At 46.6% G+C, this 24,519-nt stretch overlaps 1 protein-coding gene across 2 annotated transcripts; it reads left to right on the top strand.

The window, feature by feature from the left end:
* Positions 1-36: 36 nt before the first annotated feature.
* LOC148474861 (uncharacterized) lies at positions 37-23,138 on the top strand. 2 transcript variants are annotated; one of them, XM_088458088.1, is made up of 7 exons: positions 37-117; positions 4,455-4,604; positions 7,411-7,602; positions 9,891-9,969; positions 10,401-10,498; positions 10,657-10,960; positions 21,406-23,138. In XM_088458088.1, exons 2-7 carry the CDS (start codon positions 4,527-4,529, stop codon positions 22,677-22,679), a joined length of 2,025 nt encoding a protein of 674 aa, XP_088314214.1. In that variant the 5' UTR covers positions 37-117; positions 4,455-4,526; the 3' UTR covers positions 22,680-23,138. The 2 variants fall into 2 exon arrangements, with proteins under 2 accessions (XP_088314214.1, XP_088314213.1); XM_088458087.1 differs by having other exon boundaries at positions 21,403-23,138.
* The last annotated feature ends 1,381 nt before the right edge of the window (positions 23,139-24,519 follow it).

The raw sequence follows: 24,519 nt of genomic DNA, 5'->3' as shown, positions 1-24,519 counted from the left end.
ATGTGCGGTGACCGGCTGCCATATTCTTATAGTCTCCCAGTCACAGAGCAGAGGGGGCGGGGCCACAGGGGCTTTCGCTGCCATTTTGTCATAGATATTCCTGACAGCCGGAGCCAGGTAACGTGTCCTGTATATATTATATTATTATTATATAGGGGAGAGGGGACTGTACAGTGATAAATGAGGGGGAATAACACAGCTCCCAGCACACACTGATATGTGGTATTATTATTATATAGGGGAGAGGGGACTGTACAGTGATATATGAGGGGGGATAACACAGCTCCCAGCACACACTGATAAGTGGTATTATTATTATTATTATTATTATTATATAGGGGAGAGGGGACTGTATAGTGATATATGAGGGGGAATAACACAGCTCCAAGCACACACTGATATGTGGTATTATTATTATATAGGGGAGAGGGGACTGTACAGTGATATATGAGGGGGGATAACACAGCTCCCAGCACACACTGATAAGTGGTATTATTATTATTATTATTATTATTATTATTATTATTATATAGGGGAGAGGGGACTGTATAGTGATATATGAGGGGGAATAACACAGCTCCAAGCACACACTGATATGTGGTATTATTATTATATAGGGGAGAGGGGACTGTACAGTGATATATGAGGGGGGATAACACAGCTCCCAGCACACACTGATAAGTGGTATTATTATTATTATTATTATTATATAGGGGAGAGGGGACTGTACAGTGATATATGAGAGAGAATAACACAGCTCCCAGCACACACTGATATGTGGTATTATTATATAGGGGGAGGGGACTGTACAGTGATATATGAGGGGGAATAACACAGCTCCCAGCACACACTGATATGTGGTATTATTATTATTATTATATAGGGGAGAGGGGACCGTACAGTGATATATGAGGGGAATAACACATCTCCCAGCACACACTGATATGTGGTATTATTATTATATAGGGGAGAGGGGACTGTACAGTGATATATGAGGAGGAATAACACAGCTCCCAGCACACACTGATATGTGGTATTATTATATAGGGGGAGGGGACTGTACAGTGATATATGAGGGGGAATAACACAGCTCCCAGCACACACTGATATGTGGTATTATTATTATTATTATTATATAGGGGAGAGGGGACCGTACAGTGATATATGAGGGGAATAACACATCTCCCAGCACACACTGATATGTGGTATTATTATTATATAGGGGAGAGGGGACTGTACAGTGATATATGAGGAGGAATAACACAGCTCCCAGCACACACTGATATGTGGTATTATTATTATTATTATATAGGGGAGGGGACCGTACAGTGAAATATGAGGGGAAATAACACAGCTCCCAGCACACGCTGAAATATTGTATTATTTAGGGGAGAGGGGACTGTACAGTGATATATGGGGGGGAATACCACAGCTCCCAGCACACACTGATATGTGGTATTATTATTATATAGGAGAGAGGGGACTGTACAGTGATATATGAGAGGGAATAACACAGCTCCCAGCACACACTGATATGTAGTATTATTAGTATATATGGGGGAATGGGACTGTATAGTGATATATGAGGGGGAATAACACAGCTCCCAGCACACACTGAAATGTGGTATTATTATTATTATATAGGAGAGAGGGGACTGTATAGTGATATATGAGGGGGAATAACACAACTCCCAGCACACACTGATATGTGGTATTATTATTATATAGGGGGGAGGGGACTGTATAGTGATATATGAGGGGGAATAACACAGCTCCCAGCACACACTGATATGTGGTATTATTATTATATAGGGGGAATGGGACTGTATAGTGATATATGAGGGGGAATAACTGCTTCCAGCACTCACTGATATGTGGTATTATTAGTGTTCATTCTAGGTCCGGCAAGGGGTATGTCACTCAAGCGCTCGCCTGCAAAGGGGGCATGATGCGGCCTGTTCATCACTCTTGGGGATTTGCCCAGCTAGGCTGCCCCCAAGCTCTCCTTTCTCTGTGAATATTCACCAGCGTTGAGCGCTGCACCGCAATTTTTCCCACCCGAGGTGCACTGCAGTCCACAGGTGGGGTCACCACCCGGCATGATGTTTTAGCGGTTTGCCAACAGGGCGCCGCCAAAGGGGCAGGGTGCATTCTGCCCTTTGAAATTGGCCCACTAAAACAACCTAGTCAGAATGCTGTATTATTAATATTTAAAGGATAAGGGACTACAGTGATATATAATGGGGATTAAATCAGATGTTACCACAGACTGATATGTTGTAATAATATAAAGAGCTGTGGGAACTGTTTAGTGATACTTCAGCGTGGAAAAACAGATCTCACCACACACTTATATGTGGTAGTATTATTATATAAGGGAGAAAGGATTTGACGGAAGAGTTTTTTAATTCAAGCGCGAAAAATGCAACCTTGCTGTGTCAAACGGCAGAAGGTAATGGTATTTTACTGTACAGAGGGAGTGGCCTGTGGTGTCCTACACTATATAGGTGGAGCTGCCGGTGGTGTCCTACTTTACAGGGGGAGTGGCCTGTGGTGTCCTATACAGTGGTAGCAGCCTGCATTGTCCTACTGCACAGGAGGATCGGCATGTTTTGTCCAACACTTTACAGGGGGAGCGGACTGTGATGTCCTACTACCCAGGAAGAGCGGCCTATTGTGTCCTACTATACAAGAAGAGCGGCCTATTGAGTCCTACTGTGGTGTCTTATACAGGGGGAGCAGTCTGTAGTGTCCTACTATACAGGGGGAGCATCCAGTGGTATCCTACTATACAGGGGAAGCTGCCTGTTGCACTCTACTATACAGGGGGAGCAACATGTATTGTCCTACCCTACAGGGGGAGCAACCTGTGGTGCCTTCCTATACAGGGGGATCAGCCTGTTGCACTCTACTATACAGGGGGAGTGGCCTGTGGTGTCCTACTTTACAGGGAAGTGGCCTGTGTTGCCCTACTATACTGGTCGAGTAGCCTGTGGTGTCCTACTTTACAGGGAAGTGGCCTGTGTTGCCCTACTATACTGGTCGAGTAGCCTGTGGTGTCCTACTTTACAGGGAAGTGGCCTGTGTTGCCCTACTATACTGGTCGAGTGGCCTGTGGTGTCCTACTATACACTGGGAGTGGCCTACGGTGTCCTACTTTACAGGTGGAGCGGACTGCGGTGTCCTATTATACAGCTAGAGCAGCCTGCAGTGTGTCCTGCTATACAGGAGGAGCAGCCTTTGGTGTCCTACTATACAGGGAGAGCGGCCTGTGGTGTCCTTATATATAGGGGAGTGACCTGTAGTGTCCTACTATACAGGGGGAGCAGCCTGTGGTGTCCTACTATAGAGGGGGAGTGGCCTGTGGTGTCCTATTGAACAGGAGGAGTGGCCTGTGATGTACTATACAGGGGGAGCAGCCTGTGGTGTCCTATACAGGGGGAGCAGGCTGTGGTGTCCTGTTATAGCAGCAGCTGCAGAGTAATAATAACAGTAATGAGTGGTCAGGGAATAACACATAATAGGTATAACACGTATGTACTGTGTATACCAGATGATACATAACAGGAGCTGGGGAAGGATGTGTGAGAAGGACACAGACAGGCCATGTAATAAAGGGCTGCACTCCCTGAGCTGAGACTGTCTGTCAGGGCGTCTTGTTATCCTGAGCAATAGAGACTCTCTCAGAGACAGCCAGTGGCTGTGACAGTCCCCAGATCCTCAGAGTGTCACTGATTATCCCCCAGGACATGTCTCACCCCACCCTACGCTGCACACACACGGCCGGCAGGCTGGTCACACATGTAACATACATCTGAGGTGCGGTCATTTGTCATTTCATCATTTGTGCAGAGTGACTGATGGGATTCTGTATTGTGTAACCCTTTGTGTGTCCCCTGGGCTGCCTGCTGTCCTATCCCTGTGTTACTAACCTCTTCTGTTCCCTTCCCCTCCCCTGTGTTACTGACACCTCTGTACAGCTGTTACACCCCCTGTTGTGTGCTCTGTATTCCTACGTTACTTCCCCTCTGCCCATATCTGCACACCTTCTGCTCTCCTGTGTACTCTCCCCTCACACCCCTGTTACCTGTATGACCTCAGTATAGTCACAGATTCTCTCCGTTTCTGGAATAAATGTAAAACAAAAGTAAAAAATCCCAACATCCCTAATTCATGTGTTTGTACAAGATACACGTGGAGCAAATTTCACCAAATATGTGTCTGGGAGGAATAAGACCCCCGGCCAGGAGAGGAGCATTGGTGTAACCTTATACAGTACAGCATTGTGTGACGGCCTCTGAGGAGCCTTATGGGGCTGGGTCACAGGAACCTCTGACAGACACTGACCAGGGCTCTATGGCTGGGGGGAAAGGGGAAACTTACTGGTCACTCAGTGTTACATGTCTGACTGTGTTACATGTGTTCTCTGTGATGTGTATTCTATTTATTCCTAGATAATCCTGCTGTGAGGAACCAGAGTCTTTATTACACATCACACGTTCTATATTCTCACTGATTCACTGAAAATGGACATGGATGAAAGTCACAGGACTGAGAGGATCTTACATCTCACCCTGGAGATCATCTACCTGCTGACTGGGGAGGTGAGAGGGTCTGGGGGTGTCACAGTGACATCACTTATATCTATAGTAATAAAACAGGGACATGAGTGGGGAGGTGAGAGGATCTGGGAGTGTCACAGTGACATCACATATCTATAGTAATAATACAGGGACATGACTGGGGAGGTGAGGGGATCTGGGAGTGTCACAGTGACATCACATATCTATAGTAATAATACAGGGACATGACTGGGGAGGTGAGAGGGTCTGGGAGTGTCACAGTGACATCACTTATATCTATAGTAATAATACAGGGACATGAGTGGGGAGGTGAGAGGATCTGGGAGTGTCACAGTGACATCACTTATATCTATAGTCATAATACAGGGACATGATTGGGGAGGTGAGAGGATCTGGGAGTGTCACAGTGACATCAGTTATATCTACAGTAATAATACAGGGACATGACTGGAGAGGTGAGAGGATGTGGGAGTGTCACAGTGACATCACATATCTATAGTAATAATACAGGGACATGACTGGGGAGGTGAGGGGATCTGGGAGTGTCACAGTGACATCACATATCTATAGTAATAATACAGGGACATGACTGGGGAGGTGAGAGGGTCTGGGAGTGTCACAGTGACATCACTTATATCTATAGTAATAATACAGGGACATGAGTGGGGAGGTGAGAGGATCTGGGAGTGTCACAGTGACATCACTTATATCTATAGTCATAATACAGGGACATGACTGGGGAGGTGAGAGAATCTGGGAGTGTCACAGTGACATCACTTATATCTATAGTCATAATACAGGGACATGACTGGAGAGGTGAGAGGATCTGGGAGTGTCACAGTGACATCACTTATATCTATAGTAATAATACAGGGACATGACTGGGGAGGTGAGAGAATCTGGGAGTGTCACAGTGACATCACTTATATCTATAGTAATAATACAGGGACATGACTGGGGAGGTGAGGGGATCTGGGAGTGTCACAGTGACATCACTTATATCTATAGTAATAATACAGGGACATGACTGGGGAGGTGAGGGGATCTGGGAGTGTCACAGTGACATCACTTATATCTATAGTAATAATACAGGGACATGACTGGGGAGGTGAGGGGATCTGGGAGTGTCACAGTGACATCACTTATATCTATAGTAATAATACAGGGACATGACTGGAGAGGTGAGAGGATCTGGGAGTGTCACAGTGACATCACTTATATCTATAGTAATAATACAGGGACATGACTGGGGAGGTGAGGGGATCTGGGAGTGTCACAGTGACATCACTTATATCTATAGTAATAATACAGGGACATGACTGGGGAGGTGAGGGGATCTGGGAGTGTCACAGTGACATCACTTATATCTATAGTAATAATACAGGGACATGACTGGGGAGGTGAGGGGATCTGGGAGTGTCACAGTGACATCACTTATATCTATAGTAATAATACAGGGACATGACTGGGGAGGTGAGGGGATCTGGGAGTGTCACAGTGACATCACTTATATCTATAGTAATAATACAGGGACATGACTGGGGAGGTGAGAGGATCTGGGAGTGTCACAGTGACATCACTTATATCTATAGTAATAATACAGGGACATGACTGGGGAGGTGAGGGGATCTGGGAGTGTCACAGTGACGTCACTTATATCTATAGTAATAATACAGGGACATGACTGGGGAGGTGAGGGGATCTGGGAGTGTCACAGTGACATCAGTTATATCTATAGTAATAATACAGGGACATGACTGGGGAGGTGAGGGGATCTGGGAGTGTCACAGTGACATCAGTTATATCTATAGTAATAATACAGGGACATGACTGGGGAGGTGAGGGGATCTGGAAGCGTCACAGTGACATCACTTATATCTATAGTAATAATACAGGGACATGACTGGGGAGGTGAGAGGATCTGGGAGTATCACAGTGACATCACTTATATCTATAGTAATAATACAGGGACATGACTGGGGAGGTGAGAGGATCTGGGAGTGTCACAGTGACATCACTTATATCTATAGTAATAATACAGGGACATGACTGGGGAAGTGAGAGGATCTGGGAGTATCACAGTGACATCACTTATATCTATAGTAATAATACAGGGACATGACTGGGGAGGTGAGAGGATCTGGGAGTGTCACAGTGACATCACTTATATCTATAGTAATAATACAGGGACATGACTGGGGAGGTGAGGGGATCTGGGGGTGTCACAGTGACATCACTTATACCTATAGTAATAATACAGGGACATGACTGGGGAGGTGAGGGGATCTGGGAGTGTCACAGTGACATCACTTATATCTATAGTAATGATACAGGGACATGACTGGGGAGGTGAGGGGATCTGGGAGTGTCACAGTGACGTCACTTATATCTATAGTAATAATACAGGGACATGACTGGGGAGGTGAGGGGATCTGGGAGTGTCACAGTGACATCACTTATATCTATATTAATAATACAGGGACATGACTGGGGAGGTGAGGGGATCTGGGGGTGTCACAGTGACATCACTTATATCTATATTATTAAACAAGCAGCAGGGAGCTGGTCTCAGATATTAGTATCAGTCCCACAGTCCTCACTGGAGTTGGGAATTATATGTTGTTTTCTTTCTGTCACTGACACAAAGATGTTGGAGCTGCAGGAGATACTATATACTCTACATTTTTCTGTATATAGGAGATTGCTATAATATTTGCTTTAGTGAAATAGTCTTTTTGTATATTATGCAAAGTGATCATCTAAATAAACAGCCCCATTTAGGTGGAGTTTAATTGACCTCCTCATTGATGTCTCCCCCAATACACAGGATTACACAGTAGTGAAGAAGACATCCGGTGAGCATGAGACTCCCAGCAGCCGTCCCCGTGTGACAGGAGGACTGAGCAGGACCCAGAGCCCCATCACGGTGCCTCCACCTCACTCACTGATACATGAGAGACACAATGACCAGAAGATGCTGGAACTCATCAACAATAACATTCACCTGCTGACTGGAGAGGTGACTGCTGGGAATGGGACATTATACAGTAACACCAGGGGATGTGTCTGGGTGATGACTGGAGAGGTGACTGCTGGGAATGGGACATTATACAGTAACACCAGGGGATGTGTCTGGGTGATGATTGCTGGGAATGGGACATTATACAGTGACACCAGGGGATGTGTCTGGGTGATGACTGGAGAGGTGACTCCTGGGAATGGGACATTATACAGTAACACCAGGGGATGTGTCTGGGTGGTGACTGCTGGGAATGGGACATTATACTGTAACACCAGGGGATGTGTCTGGGTGATGACTGGAGAGGTGACTGCTGGGAATGGGACATTATACTGTAACACCAGGGGATGTGTCTGGGTGATGACTGGAGAGTTGACTGCTGGGAATGGAACATTATACAGACACCAGGGGATGTGTCTGGGTGATGACTGGAGAGGTGACTGTTGGGAATGGGACATTATACAGTAACACCAGGGGATGTGTCTGGGTGATGACTGGAGAGGTGACTGCTGGGAATGGGACATTATACAGTAACACCAGGGGATGTATCTGGGTGATGACTGGAGAGGTGACTGCTGGGAATGGGACATTATACAGTAACACCAGGGGATGTGTCTGGGTGATGTCTGGAGAGGTGACTGCTGGGAATGGGACATTATACAGTAACACCAGGGGATGTTTCTGGGTGGTGATTGCTGGGAATGGGACATTATACAGTGACACCAGGGGATGTGTCTGGGTGATGACTGGAGAGGTGACTCCTGGGAATGGGACATTATACAGTAACACCAGGGGATGTGTCTGGGTGGTGACTGCTGGGAATGGGACATTATACTGTAACACCAGGGGATGTGTCTGGGTGATGACTGGAGAGGTGACTGCTGGGAATGGGACATTATACTGTAACACCAGGGGATGTGTCTGGGTGATGACTGGAGAGTTGACTGCTGGGAATGGAACATTATACAGACACCAGGGGATGTGTCTGGGTGATGACTGGAGAGGTGACTGTTGGGAATGGGACATTATACAGTAACACCAGGGGATGTGTCTGGGTGATGACTGGAGAGGTGACTGCTGGGAATGGGACATTATACAGTAACACCAGGGGATGTATCTGGGTGATGACTGGAGAGGTGACTGCTGGGAATGGGACATTATACAGTAACACCAGGGGATGTGTCTGGGTGATGTCTGGAGAGGTGACTGCTGGGAATGGCACGTTATACAGTAACACCAGGGGATGTGTCTGGGTGATGATTGGAGAGGTGATTGCTGGGAATGGGACATTATACAGTAACACCAGGGGATGTTTCTGGGTGGTGATTGCTGGGAATGGGACATTATACAGTGACACCAGGGGATGTGTCTGGGTGATGACTGGAGAGGTGACTCCTGGGAATGGGACATTATACAGTAACACCAGGGGATGTGTCTGGGTGGTGACTGCTGGGAATGGGACATTATACTGTAACACCAGGGGATGTGTCTGGGTGATGACTGGAGAGGTGACTGCTGGGAATGGGACATTATACTGTAACACCAGGGGATGTGTCTGGGTGATGACTGGAGCTGTGATTTCTGGGAATGGGACATAATACAGTGGCACCAGGGGATGTGTCTGGGTGATGACTGGAGAGTTGACTGCTGGGAATGGAACATTATACAGACACCAGGGGATGTGTCTGGGTGATGACTGGAGAGGTGACTGTTGGGAATGGGACATTATACAGTAACACCAGGGGATGTGTCTGGGTGATGACTGGAGAGTTGACTGCTGGGAATGGGACATTATACAGTAACACCGGGGGATGTGTCTGGGTGATGACTGGAGAGGTGACTGCTGGGAATGGGACATTATACAGTAACACCAGGGGATGTATCTGGGTGATGACTGGAGAGGTGACTGCTGGGAATGGGACATTATACAGTAACACCAGGGGATGTGTCTGGGTGATGTCTGGAGAGGTGACTGCTGGGAATGGCACGTTATACAGTAACACCAGGGGATGTGTCTGGGTGATGACTGGAGAGGTGACTGCTGGGAATGGGACATTATACAGTAACACTAGGGGATGTGTCTGGGTGATGACTGGAGCTGTGATTTCTGGGAATGGGACATTATACAGTAACACCAGGGGATGTGTCTGGGTGATGACTGGAGAAGTGACTGCTGGGAATGGGACATTGTACAGTAACACCAGGGGATGTGTCTGGGTGATGACTGTATCATTGTGTGTCAGGTTCCTATAAGGTGTCAGGATGTCACTGTCTATGTTTCCATGCAGGAGGAGGAGTATATAGTGGATGACAGGGGTCTGTACAAGGACGTGATAATGGAGAATCACCGGCCCCTCACATCACTGGGTAAGACGAGACTGTAATTTATTGTACAGGGGAGAGCAGGTATGGGGGCCTCCTATATACACCCATCACCTGATAATCACATATATACAATGTACTCAGGGCCTGATTCAGCTTTGGGAATAGAGTGAGAATTAGCACGTAACTGACAATCTTGGTGAAACCATGCTGCACTGCAGGTGCGGCAGATGTATAATGAGCAGAGAGATTTAGAGTTGGGAGGGAGGTGTCCAAACTGACTTCTAAATTGCAGTGTAAAAATAAAGCTGTGCAGTATATGTGGGCTACATGCAAAAGCAGCCAGTATTTACCCTAAATGCAAAATAATGTATGTATTTGCACCCCTTGCATTGCAACATGGTTTGTCCTGGTTCACAGTTACATGCTCTTTCTCACTCTGAATCAGGCCCTCAGTCACTGTGTGTTTCCTACAGATGGACCCAGTAACAGAAATACTCCAGAGAGATGTCCCCGTCCTCTTTATTCACAGGATTGTACAGAGGAGAATCACAGGACCCCACAGGAGCATCAGGTAGGTGGGATTTAGGGTCTCACCAATATACCAAAGTGTCTTTATAGGATCTGTAGGAAGCTGTGTGTGTCTTATTAACCAGAATTCTTCTAATTAGTGTGATTTAATGAAATATGACATTTCTAAATTGTTATTTTATTGATTTGTGGGTTTCTTAGGGTGAAAGTCTGGCTAATATAAAGGCAGAAGATATAGAGGTAGAAGAAGAGACGTATGTGACTGATATGAAGACAGAAGATATAGAGGGAGAAGAAGAAACGTATGTGACTGATATGAAGGCAGAAGATATAGAGGGAGAAGAAGAGACGTATGTGACTGATATGAAGGCAGAAGATATAGAGGGAGAAGAAGAGACGTATGTGACTGATATGAAGGTAGAAGATATAGAGAGAGAAGAAGAAACGTATGTGAGGGGTGATCAGCAGTGTAAGGAGGAGGAAATCCCTACAGATATCAGCACAGGTGAGTAATAAACACTTACTCAATCACTACAACAGTACAAACTAATGAGGGAAATGTATCTGTCCAGTGGTGGAGTCAGGAGCCATCAGCCCCTATTATACTGCTCTCCTCCTCACATTATGTCACTGTGTGTTACCAGCCCAGAGATCTGACCAGTCTCCTCCCCACACTCTCTGGTGTATCTCATACATCAGCAGCCATCAGCCCCTATTATACTCCTGCTCTCCCCCTCAATTCATGTCACTGTGTGTTACCAGCCCAGAGATCTGACCAGTCTCCTCCCCACACTCTCTGGTGTATCTCATACATCAGGAGCCATCAGCCCCTATCTATTTCAGGGTCCATAGGGGGTCCACAGGGTTGACCTTGGGATATAGGTTGGGAACCAAATCCGGGCACCACGCAGTTAAAGCTTTTAGCTCCCAGGATGCACTTGGGTCCACTCTCCCTATAACCCCACCCCCAAGCCAGAGGCACCTCAGTGTAAGTTGGTGCCCGGCCGGAGTCGGGTCACCGTTAGTGCAGGGGGAGCTGATTAGCAGCCCCTAAGCTTATTTTATTTTTATTTTTTAGGGACAAAGTTTTTTCCAACTTTGGACTCTTCAGAGCGGCAGCGTCGGACTGTCCATAGGACGTCTAACCTGCCGCTCCGTCGCCCCGCTGGCGCTGAGACGCCAGTACAGATCTGGGGATCTCAGCGGGACCCCAGAGTCTGTACTAGCCGGACTCTGTGGGCGCCCAGGACTGCTGCCGAATCCACGGGGAGCAGGTAAGGTCGCGGATCACCGCTTGCAGTGATCCGCGCATTTCAAATGCAGTCCTGTGCCTCCGGTCTCTGGGGACAGACCGGAGGTGCCGGCAGTGGCGGCGGGCCCCCCATACCCCGTGTGTCCACTAGACCACCAGGGACTTAACGATCGGCGCAGGGAGCCGGCTTCCCTGGGGTTAATAGCCGGCCAGGGGAGCAAGCCTTCCTTGTTACAGCGGCTCCTCCCCTCAGCTCAGCTCGACTTTCAGTATTATAGTCTGGCGTCGCTGAGCTGCTTCCTCCGCGGGCTACGCTTCTTCTGCGGTCTCCAGGCGGTCATTTTCTATGTGCAGCAGCAGAGCTCTGGAGATGGCAGTGAGTCCAGTCCCCCTGCGTACCTCACCATCAGGTCAGTGTACACAGCGCTGTAGCCTTCCCAGACACTGAATCTGGGCAGTTGAATGCAGTGACATAGTGCAGTATATTATATGACATGTTTATGTATATATATGTATATATCTGCATGGTATGTGACTTATGCTAGTGCTGACTGTCTGTACTTTATTATCTCACCTGTCAATATATATCTATCCCTTTTCTTTATCTGCCCTAATACAGCTGTATTTAGGGTGGTTCTGAGGCCTCACATTTATATACTTGTTAATATTTGTGAGGTTTGTCACATACTGTTGCGTGCTGCACTTTGCCATATTTTCGATGGAACTGTGTGTTGCATACGCTGAAAATGGGTCCCTGCAGCTAATTTTGGCATCAGTCAGGACCAGTATATTGCTGCTTGATATTTCCGCCAAGATTGGTCAGATATGTCTGACCAGGAGATAGAGCGTTATACTGCAGCCAGTTTTACTATCCTGCAAGTCATGTGCTGCAGGTGTTAGTGCGGAGGATTTGACTCATAAAGGGTTCTGTATGCGGCGCCATCTGGTGCCGAGCCCCTTACACGACCCCCTTGGGCAGTTTGTTTTCTTGGGATCCTCTCAATTGCGGATAGCCGGGTGGGCCCCATTGTTGTACCTCACCTGGGGGTTACTTCACCATACTGCCCTCTTCATCTCAGGGTATCTCGCAGTTTCTTGCACTCTTCCCCTGTGACACAGACTACCGCTCCCTGCAGGGATTTTTCCAAGTATATGAATTCCCCCTGGTGCCACAATAGTCTGTCATTCCCCTTGCAGGGATTACCACAGCCACCCTGGGTGGATGTCGTTTTCTATGAAACGCAAATTGGCGTGGTTGGCGCCATGTGGTTACTTCCCAGTTGGCTCTGCCGTGTACTGGATACTGTTTTTGGCTCTTTCCCTCTTACACGGGGGGAAGCCTATTTCAGGTTTTATTATCCCTGCTTTAGGGCTGGTAGCAGGTCGATTCTGGTTAGAGTGAATGTTGATCTGCACCTGTATCATACACCCTCCGTCTTACGTGCCTTCGGGTTCCCTGTTGCTGACTAGCGGGTGGATCGCATGGCGGGACTCTGGCTGTTGCCAGATACGAGGTATTACAACAGCGTTTGGCCTCCTGTCGCAAATTCCCTGAGGGTCATCACGAGACCCTCCTGGGGTGGATGGGCGTGTTACTCGTCTCATTACAGATGTTACTACGCCTCCCATTCCGGCGTGGTCGGATTCTTCGGATCCATAGGTGGTAACTCTACCTGAAATCAGTCTACTCGCTTTCAGGGGTTGTTACCCATCCTACCATGGCTATAGCATGGTTGGTTAATACTATTGCATACTGAGCTGATGCATTTGTAATGTTTTTTCCCCTCCAAAACGTCTGGGGTTCAAATGTATTTGGTCGCTCACGTAATATATGCAGTTGTCATAGGTGGAAATGCCTATATTGGATACCAGTCTCCTAACTTTCAGAGTTCCGGTTGCGACTGTATCCTCCGTCATACCCTATGGCTACGCTCTGGGAATGCAGAGGTGCAGATACCATCTATAGGGTAGATCTTGTTTGGTCCTGACCTTGACAAGATTGTAGTAACATTGGCAGTATTACTAACGACCAGTTTACCGCCTTCAGCTATGCCCACTACAAGGCCTCAGACTAAGTCTGTTAAGTCTTTGTGTCCTCTGGGTCAGCCGTAAAGGTCTGTTTCTTCGTAGACTGTCGGCCTCTACAAGGGCCGACATATCCAGTCCCGAGCAGGCCTGGACTGCCAGCCGATCCTGCTTCTGAACCTACGGATATATCTTCAGCCTGACGTGACAGGCCTCCCACTGGGAGATAGCGATTTTCTCAGTTAGCCTGGTACTAGTGTCAGGTTGCCGCGGCTACGTGGGTAGGAGGATACGCCCTCTCTTTGCTCAGGCGGCCTCTTTACATGTGATGGTACGCGGGCCCTTATTCAGACCCGAACAGGGCCTTACTAATCCAGAAAGCTTGCGGTCAGCGGAGCTGATTAGGCCATCCCCACTTTCTCAGCCAGGGACTGGTTGTTCTGCTTTCTTTCTGGTGTGGTGGCTGAATGGTTCTCTTTGGCCTATTCTCTGTCTCAATTCCCTGAACCAGTTCCTAAAGCTACCTGGGCTCAGGAGGCAATCCCTATGCTCCATCATACTATGTTTGGAACCTGGGGACTTTATGGTATCACTGGATATACAGGACGCCTGCTTACGGGTACTTACAGAGACCTTTCCTCAGCATGGACTGAGGTTTGCTATATAACAGCAACACTTACAATTTTTCAGGCTCTGCCTCTTGGGACTGTCCTCAGCCCCACAGTGGTTTACCAGCGTTTTGGATTTTCTGACAGTTCTCCTGTTCAGTATATCCCAATGCTCCTGTACCTGGACGGTCTCCTGCTCTTAGCAGGATCACCGGGGTACTTTACTGCCAGGTCAGGATGACCGTGGCTTCTTCAGGGTGCAGACGTTTAATCAACGGGGAATAAGTCCTCCCTCTCTGGGTATTCTTCATCTAGGAGCCCTGCTGGATTCTCAGAATCTGAGAATTCTTCTGGCGTAAGACGGAGTCTCCACTCTTCCATTAGGAGTCCATGGATGTCTACGCAGTCGACATATGTCTTTACACTCTGGGATGCATGATCAAATATTCAGTGTCTGCCTTTTGAAGGGTGGAATGGGCTCAGTTCCATTCCAGGCCTTTCCATAATTGGCTTATCTCCAGATGGAACGAGTTTTTTCTGTCAGATCACTGTTCGAACGATGTGCTCTCTCCGGAGGCAAGTCGGTCCCTTTCCGGGTGGCTATGGCCATCTCGTCCAGGGTATTCTTTGCTATGGACAGTGTCTGGTTCGCATCCATTTCAGTGCAGTTGGACGTCTTTGTCGATTCTACCCTGTCAATTAACTTGTTGGACCTTTAGCCTGTCTTGGGCCTTCACTCTGGCATAACTCTTGTTTCCCGGTGAACTTGAAAAGGTTCAGTCCGACAGGTTCAGGACAGTGGCTTCCTTTTTAGCAACACTGTTGGTTGGGTGGCAATGACAGGTATGTCACACATTCGGACATAGTCCGAGGGTCTCCTCCCGACCATCTTGGCAGCGTTCATTTCAGGAGCTCTCCATTGGGAAGCGGGAGTCCTCAGTCGTCACGACGTGCATCCCGGGGACTAGTCTCTTCCCCAAGAGAGGTTTCATCTCCTGGTGAGCAGGGGGGGCCCCTGAGGTGGCCCTCATGGCCTTCTGACTTTATCACACTATGGTGTTACAGTCCAGCTCTCGGGATTCTGAAGCAACTTTCAGTGACTCTTTGTCGGTGAAGTGGTCCTTCCACTTTGCGTACCTGTGTTCTCCGGTCTCCCTTCTCCCTCGAGGGAAGTGTTTCAATCAAGACGGAGACGCTTTCCTGCTGGTGGCTCCTGATTGCCCCAGATGTCAGGGGTACTTGGATTTTCGGAGTCTCTCCATCGATACTCCATTCCTGATGCTTCACTGCCCGGACCTGTTGTCTCAGGGTCCTTGGTTTTGCCTAGGACCTGGGTCGTTTGTCTTTGACTGCGTCCCTACAGTGGTCTTACGGCTTCCCTGGCTTTGTCAACGTTGGAATGATTAGAGCACATAGATCAGCTTTTGCTGGGACCTACAAACAAACTGTGGCAGCCATAATTCTTATGGTATTGTACCTGTTGATACAATCCTCCGGTGTCCAGGATTTCCAGATATTCTGGCATTCCTTCCGGCTGGCTTGGGTTTCTCCCTCGGCCTGGCCTTCCTGACAGTGCGGATCCCTACACTGTCAGTAGGGTTAAGATATGGAATTGCTCCACTCTGGTATCCAGTTCATCCTTTGGAGTGTTTTCTGGATTATGCCACCTTTTGTCCTCCCTAGGGACTCCTTGGGAGTTAGTAGTGGTTCTTCGTTCCCTCCGGGGACAGTCAATGGAACCGCTGGTTGTGATAGCCATTACATGGTCTATTGCTTAGGCTCTCTCTTTCTCTCAGGGTGTTTATATCAACCAGGAGAGTGTCTGAATTGGGAGCGTTCTCATGTGGTTCCCTCTTCTGGAGGGCATCATGTCAGGGTGTGAGTTGCTCTCGCCCTGTGTTTCTTTTTAAAGTGGTTTTTAGGTACCATATTCTGGAACTTATGGTACGGCCATTCAGTCCCCAGTCCTCTCGGCTGGTGTGGCCTCATTGACTGTGGTCCGGCCTCTTGGGATTTATGTGATCCGTTCAAGGTCCTTACGGAAATCGGACCCCTTATTGGTGGTCTGCGATTTCTGGTTTTCACAGGAAAGGATGGCCGGCCTATAACCAAATGTTGGCTCGATGGCCTTGTATGTCTTCCTCAGGGGCCTACCCATGGGTAGGCCTTTCTGTTGAGGCTTGTTTTCTCGGGCCATGTAACCCTCGAGGGCGGCCCGCTGTGGCGCCTCGGCTGTTTTGCCTTACTAGGTGACCACGCCTTTTTAAGGTTCTAGGCATTGGTTTCCTTTGCCTCTCAGAATGCTTCCTTTTTGGCGACGGATTCTCCTCTCAGCACAGGAGCGTCCCCACCCTTGGTTGAACTGCTTTGAGACTGAAGTAGAAAACAAGAGATATGGTAAGAACTTACCTTTGTTATCTCTGTTTCTACGAAGTCCTTAGGGTCCACAGGGCGCCCGCCCTGACGCACCTGGCTTCGTATGGGCTGTGTGGCTGGTCACCGGTTTTCCATCTCCCATTTCTGTGAGTATGGTTATTGAGTGTTCCAGTTTTCTCTCTCTTTTTCTCTCCTCCTCCGGCCTTTGGCTACTTACAAACTGAGGTGCCTCTGGCTGGGGGGTGGGGTTATAGGGAGAGTGGACCCAAGTGCATCCTGGGAGCTAAAAGCTTTAACTGCGTGGTGCCCGGATTTGGTTCCCATCCTATACCCCCAAGGTCAACCCTGTGGACCCTATGGACTTCATAGAAACAGAGATAACAAAGGTAAGTTGTTACCATATCTCTTGTTATTCATGTAAATATTCCCCAAAATGGCGACGTCTGTGCATTTCCAGCTTCTCTTTCCGTACATCCCATGGATATTGCGCATCTTTCCTGTAAGCCTGGAGGCAGCAGTGTCTTGGTCACGTGCCTTCAGCTTTCATGGTCTAGTACAGGCCTGGCCAACCTGTGGCCCTCCAGCTGTTGTGTAACTACACATCCCAGCATGCCCTGCCACAGTTTTAGCATTTTCTTATAGCCAAACTACAGCAGGGCATGCTGGGACTTGTAGTTTCACAGCAGCTGCAGAGCCGCAGGTTGGCCAGGCGTGGTCTAGGTTATCAGAACACATTATGGCCCTCATTCAGAGTCGGGCGCTTGATGCAAGTGATCGCTCTGAGGGCGGCCGCTTGCATTTTTTAGTGCGGCCTCCTGGTCACTAGCTGAGCTGTGGGTTACCACCCACAGCTCTAGCGAGCGACCAGGTTAATGGTCGCAATGGTCAAGACCATCACGACTATTGGGGCATGCGACGAGATCCTAAGGTTGGGTCTCGGCATCTGGAAGCCCCAGGGAGCTTCCTGCTCTGATCGAGCAGGAAGCTCCCCACTGACATCACTGGTGATGTCAGTGGGGCCACCCACAAACGGTCAGGTGTTCCTTGAGGAACACATCCGTTTGCTCAGCCCCCCCCCCCCCCCGGCCCGCCTCCCAAACGGGGCGAGCTGTCACTCTCCATCGTTTGGTGCGAGACCCATAGCGACGGAGCGCCCGACGCTAGTCGGCTCCGACGTGCGCATGCCCAGTAGTAAAACATCAACCTGGTTGCAAGCGCTCAGCGCTTGCGACTTTGTCTGAATGAGACCCTATATCTAAAGTATATGAGATATACTCTCCAGTGATGGCTCAAAGCAATCTCCAGCGCAAGTAAATTATTAAAACAAACATGTCCGCACCTGTGTTACCCATATTGTCCATTTGGCCTAATGACGCCTTTGTCTTTTGGTCTTCATGCATATTGGAGTTTCCTGTTCATGCCTTCCGTACTAAGGAGACCAATCATGTAACACGTCATGTTTAAGTCACAATAATTTTGTATTCCTTCATAATGACTAAATATACTGTAATAAGTGTCAGGCTTATCACAGGAGGAATGTAATTAACCTGTTACTGTGAAATTGAAATTCTATTTAATTTTGGTTTCCTGATGTGATAACTGATGTAGAGTTTGGGCTGGACCCCCGCTGTGTTATATACATTTTCTGCATGTAAAGAACTGATGTAGCTCTGTAAGGTGTATACGCTCTGACTATCTGAGAGGAGAGAACCTGTGTAACACCTTGTATGCTTTGGAGTAACTGTCAAATCCTATGAGCAACAAATATCCAATTGCCTTAGACACCTGCATCTGCTCGTATCCTGTGACTACCAGAGAAGCACCAAACACTACTCCCAGCTGTTCTGGTTTGAGCCCAGTGTCTCCAAGCTCAGTCCCTCTGCCAGCTACCATGTGCCGACTGGTCCACAGTGAGAGATCAGTGGCAATTAGCCAGCACCACCCAGGAGGCATTGGGAGGAGTTAGTAACAGGCGGTTGCTGACAGTCCCTAGGATTGTTAAAGTAAGCCCAAAATAATTCTACAATCACCTGGAGGAACATCTGACACTTTGGGGCTTGTCACCTCCACTCACAATCTGTGTATCCAGCAAAGGCAGTGATCGCGGTGTTGACAAAATATGTGGGTCCCAGGGACCCTCCACTTTAAAAAAAAAATGGGGTCCTACCTGACCATTTCTGGGTCCCATCATAATTTATGCTTTAGAGCTCCCCATATGCCTCTCAGACCTCCCCTAACCCCTTACAAATGATGCCACACAGCCATGCCCGGCCTTTACACATTATGCCGCACATTAATGCCCGATTTTTAAACATTATGCCGCACATTAATGTCCCGTCTTTACACATTATGCCATGCAGTAATAGACCTTACATATTATGCCACACAGCCATGCCTGGCCTTTACACATTATGCCACACATTAATGCCCTTTAGTCCCACTATGCATTGCCCCAGTAGTAGTCCCCCCCATGCATTGCCACTAGTAATTGACTCCCTATGCATTGCCAGTAGTAGTAGACCCCCTATGCATTGCCCCCAGTAGACCCCCTATGCATTGCCCCAAGTAGGAATCCCCCTATGCATTACCCCTAGTAATAATCCCCCTATGCTTTATCCTTAGTAGTAATCCCCCTATGCATTGCCCCTAGTAGTAATCCCCCTACGCATTACCCCTAGTAGTCCCCCTATGCATTGCCCCAGTAGTAATCCCCCTATGTATTGCCCCAGTAGTAATACCCCCATGCATTATCCCTAGTAGTCCACCTATGCATTGTCCCCAGTATTAATCCCCCTATGCATTGCCCCAGTAGTAATACCCTCATGCATTATCCCTAGTAGTCCCCTTATGCATTGCCCCCAGTAGCAATACCCTAATACATTACCCCTAGTAGTAATCCCCCTATGCTTTATCCCTAGTAGTAATCCCCGTATGCATTACCCCTAGTAGTCCCCCTATGCATTGCCCCTAGTAGTCCCCCTGTGCATTGCCCTCAGTAGTAATCCCCCCTATGCATTGCCCCCAGTATTGGCCTACCTATTTACCCTTTGGTGACCTGGGCCTAATGCCCAGGTCACTCACACCTTCAATTGGGCCTAATGACCCCTATGTAGCCCAGGCCTTGTGCCCACCTATATACCCACAGGCCTATTGCCTGAAATTCCACGGGCCTAGTGCCCGACAACCCTGGTGGTCTAGGGAAGGGGGTAAATAACGGTGGCCGAAGGCCGCCTACCCGTAAAGGTGGAAGAGGCTTCGGTCCTCAGCTTCAGTCTTCTGCCGTTGGCCCATCCTGGCCAGCGGCACCGCCTCTTCCTTTCTTCCTCCTTGATCACGCCGTCTTCTGGCCTCTTGCGTGGCCGCCGGAACTGTTGCCGCGCCGCTCTTCTCTTGTCTTCGGAAGGTCTTCACTCCTCCCCTCCACCACCGGACTGAACTTTCCCTCTCAGCGGCGTCTGATTCAAGACGCCGCGATTGGCTCGTCGCATCTGCCTCCGATTGGCTGCTGGACCGCGAGCCGTGTTTGGCTTGTGGCCAGTGCCAAACAACCGCTGCTTCTGGGCAGCGAGCTCAGCTTAGCTTGCGCCTGGAGCCAAGCTTCTCCCGCCGCCACTTTACCACTGACGTTGGTGGAAGGGACCAGGCGGCCCCTTCACCAGGTACCTGCCATTGTGGCTTACCCGGCGCTGGGAACAAACACACTATCCCAGCGCCCGGCACGGATGCTGTGCCGATGCTGGGATCAGATCAGACACTTGATCCTAGCATGGCTTTCCACAGCAGCAGCCAATAACAGACAGTATTGTGTCTTTCTCAGGGGGACGCGCTGCGCTGCAGCCTGCTGTCAGGGATTGGCCACAGCACGTCCCTGGGGACCCGGCTACTTTTAAAAAGTGAGTCCCCATTGCTCAGTAGCGGGTAAAATACGTTCTATAGCGCGTATTTGCGAACACTGAAAGGACAGTATAGGGATTTGTTCATATTTTGGTCAAAACATTTAAGCTTGTAATCCGGCATCAGGAGTTCCTAATATTCTGCTAGTTACTCTATGAATGATCCTTCATACACCACTATCTTGTAGTTACATCTTTCTTGTCTCTCAGCTACAGAAGCTAATTGTGAAACAAAAACCTATTGCCACTCGTCTGGTGCCATGTAACGTATGGGTAACATCCAGGACTGGCCTGTTTTCTTTTGTTTGAAAATTGTGCCTAAAGTCCTGAATGCTGTCAATCATGCCGATATGAGGCTGTTTTGTGTGTGGCTCACTAGCCTATGCTTGTTTAGGCGTTAGCCTCTGGATCTGGGAGGTGAGCACATGTTACCAGAAGTCTAATGGTGTTTGATGTATATACAATATAGATACTTGCAGGAACCTTGATACTGGGCTGTAAGCTTAAATGTTTTGCTGAAGTCCTTGTGCTTGGATTGCTAGATGTACCCAGGTTTGTAGTGGTGACTCCAATGCCGACAACAATTGTCTTTATGTTTTGTATTAGAATAAACATGTAACCCCTGTGATAGCTATAACATAGCATAATATGTGACCGCTATACATTGTACCATGACACAACGGAACTTCCCCATTTGTTACTAATTTGGGGACCTGTCACCGTAGTCTCTATTGGAAAACTATCCATGTTACAGAGAAACAATACTTTTTTCATATATTTAATTTATTCCCAGCAGATGGATGTAACAGAAGGAAGATCTCAGAGGGACATCTCATCTTATCTACAGATGGTGACATAGAAGGTCACAACAACACCCGAGATTCTCTAGGACAAAACCCTAACACCACAATTATACATCCAGCACCTCACAGTGCACATGTGTCATCTGATCCCTCTGATTATGGGGAATGTTATCCTGATACCTCAGATAGTGGTACACCTATTATAGCTCATGCAGTAGATAAAATGTGTTCCTGTTCCATAGATCCCCAACAGAACACAAAAGTCATTAATGACCAACCAACTAAGACCAGTGCAAAGCATCATACATGCTCTGAGTGTGAAAAATGTTTCATCTATAAATCAGATCTTGTTACACATCAGAGATGTCACACAGGTGAGAAACCATTTCCATGCTCTGAGTGTGGGAAATGTTTTAAACATAAATCACATCTTGTTATACATCAGAGATGTCACACAGGTGAGAAACCATTTTCATGCCCCGAGTGTGGGAAATGTTTCGTCTATAAATCATCTGTTGTTATACATCTGAGACGTCACACAGGTGAGAAACCGTTTCCATGCTCTGATTGTGGGAAATGTTTCAGAGACAAAAGATATCTTGTTAGACATCAAATATGTCACACAGGTGAGAAACCATTTCCATGCTCTGAGTGTGGAAAATGTTTTACAAGAAAATCAAGTCTACTTAGACATCAGAGATGTAACACAAGTGAGAAACAATTTCTTTGCTCTGACTATGGGAAATGTTTTACACATAAATCAAATCTTGTAAGACATCAGAGAAATCACACAGGTGAGAAACCATTTCCATGCTCTGAGTGTGGGAAATGTTTTACCAGAAAATCAGTTCTTGTTATACATCAGAGAAATCACACAGGTGAGAGACCATTTCCATGCTCTGAGTGTGGGAAATGTTTTACCAGAAAATCAGTTCTTGTTATACATCAGAGAAGTCACACAGGTGAGAAACCATTTCCATGCTCTGAGTGTGGAATATGTTGTACAAGAAAATCAAGTCTACTTAGACATCAGAGACGACACATAAGTGAGAAACCATTTCCTTGCTCTGACTGTGGGAAATGTTTTACAAGATTTGATTTATATGTAAGACATCAGAGAAATCACACAGGTGAGAAACCATTTCCATGCTCTGAGTGTGGGAAATGTTTTACACAGAAATCAAATCTTGTTACACATCAAATAATACATAAAAAAAACGAGCTGATAGACATAAAACACAATACTTTAAGCAATTCAAATGCTTAAAATCTTTTGGCTAATTTATTGTGGTTTGAGGGTATGAAGTCGTGGATGCCGATGGTCTAAATGCTTGACAAAGCTGCTTATGCAGTGAAACGCGCGCGTCGGCGTTTCAGCGGGTCCACTATAATATATCCTCATTTGAGATTAATATATATTACTGCCTAAAGACATATTATATTGTGGTACTATGCACCAGTTGATCTAGCGGACGGCTAGAGAATGATGTAACTAAATGAAAACAATGTATAGCATATAACCCATGTATTATGACAAATCATTAAAAGCTGTGTTGGCTATTGAAGAATAAATCATCATATAGTTTATGCCCTAATAATGGGACTATGCACCAGTTGATCTAGCGGATGATTAGAGAATGATGTAACTAAATGAAAACAATGTATACTATATAATTCATCTATTATGACAAATCATTAAACGCTGTGTCAGCTATTGAGAGACAAATTATCACACAGTTTATGCCTTAATAATGAGAATTTTTATTAAGCGGATCTCACATTATATGGACAACTAGTTCTATATCCTATTGCATGAACCACTTGGACAATAACAAGTAAAGCGCTGATACTGGGCAACAGCGTCATTATCTGACTAGCTGTTGATTTATTGTTACAATTTGTTACAATCTGTTACGACCTGGTATTTTAATAAAACTGGCACATATTAGGTATCATTAGTGACACACAGTTGCGATTTATGATTAGCAGCCTTGAATTGATTATCACTAATAGAGAACAGTAAAATTGGATGTGCTGCTCTATAAATGCAATTGTCGCTCTAATATGTGGGGTATATTCTGAGTGTATGAAGTAGACAATACTAATATTCAGCTACTTAAATTAAAATAAGTATTGCCTTGTAGTTACATTTGGAGCAAATACATACTCTTAAATTAATTTAATCAATTATATTCTCTCCATCATAGAAGAATATTATGATTGTGGTCTGTGCGGACACAAATTATTAATAGATAAACCATTCCTATATTGATTGGAGGCAATTGGTGTTAGGAACCACATTTAAATATTTAATACTAAGACCATAGTGGATAACCCCAGCCAATTAGGCTTATGATAAGGTACCTATTGGATCCTCATATATTCCAGTTAAGGATATACTCTTAAGGCAGTATTTAGCATTAGCAGAAATCATATAGTGGACCTTGCTTTTTATTATTATTTTTTCATATCATTTATTTCTTTTCACTTATTGGTGGTTGTTTTTTTATCACTTTAACCTTATATTTCACTGCTCAAGTCCCTAATATGGGATAATTTTTAAATTAAATATAATAAAAGTTATATTTTAATATATCTACTCTTGTGCGCCCATGAGATAACAACCCTTGGTTCTCTCTCTTTTGTTTAATTTCATATTCAAACCTGACATTTGTTTATGTCCTGTCCTACAAATTTCACCTTTTAATCCAAAATCAACATTTGTTAAAATTTTTTTTTTTTTTTTTTATATCATTCCATGGTATCTTCTCTAAGGCTATTACATCCGTCACTCTCCCTGTATGTCACCCCTCTGTACACATTGCCTCCTCATTACTCTACTCCCCTCTTATATACACACATGAGCTTTTTCCTATATCACTCCATGGTATCTTCTCTAAGGCTATTACATCCATCACTCTCCCTGTATGTCACCCCTCTGTACACATTGCCTCCTCATTACTGTACTCCCCTCTTATATACACACATGAGCTTTTCCTATATCACTCCATGGTATCTTCTCTAAGGCTATTACATCCGTCACTCTCCCTGTATGTCACCCCTCTGTACACATTGTCTCCTCATTACTCTACTCCCCTCTTATATAC

This window comes from Taudactylus pleione, unplaced genomic scaffold (genome assembly GCF_031769625.1).
Source record: "Taudactylus pleione unplaced genomic scaffold, aTauple2 ptg000805l, whole genome shotgun sequence".
Classification (NCBI taxonomy): Eukaryota; Metazoa; Chordata; class Amphibia; order Anura; family Myobatrachidae; genus Taudactylus; species Taudactylus pleione.
This window is presented reverse-complemented; position numbering and strand designations above follow the sequence as displayed.

Bases quoted from the DNA above. Each gene is read 5' to 3' on its own strand.
- LOC148474861 (XM_088458087.1), top strand. From the start codon at position 4,527: ATGGACATGGATGAAAGTCACAGGACTGAGAGGATCTTACATCTCACC. The intron at 4,605-7,410 runs GTGAGAGGGTCT...CCCAATACACAG, and splicing joins TCTACCTGCTGACTGGGGAG to GATTACACAGTAGTGAAGAA. The intron at 10,499-10,656 runs GTAGGTGGGATT...TGGGTTTCTTAG, and splicing joins GGACCCCACAGGAGCATCAG to GGTGAAAGTCTGGCTAATAT.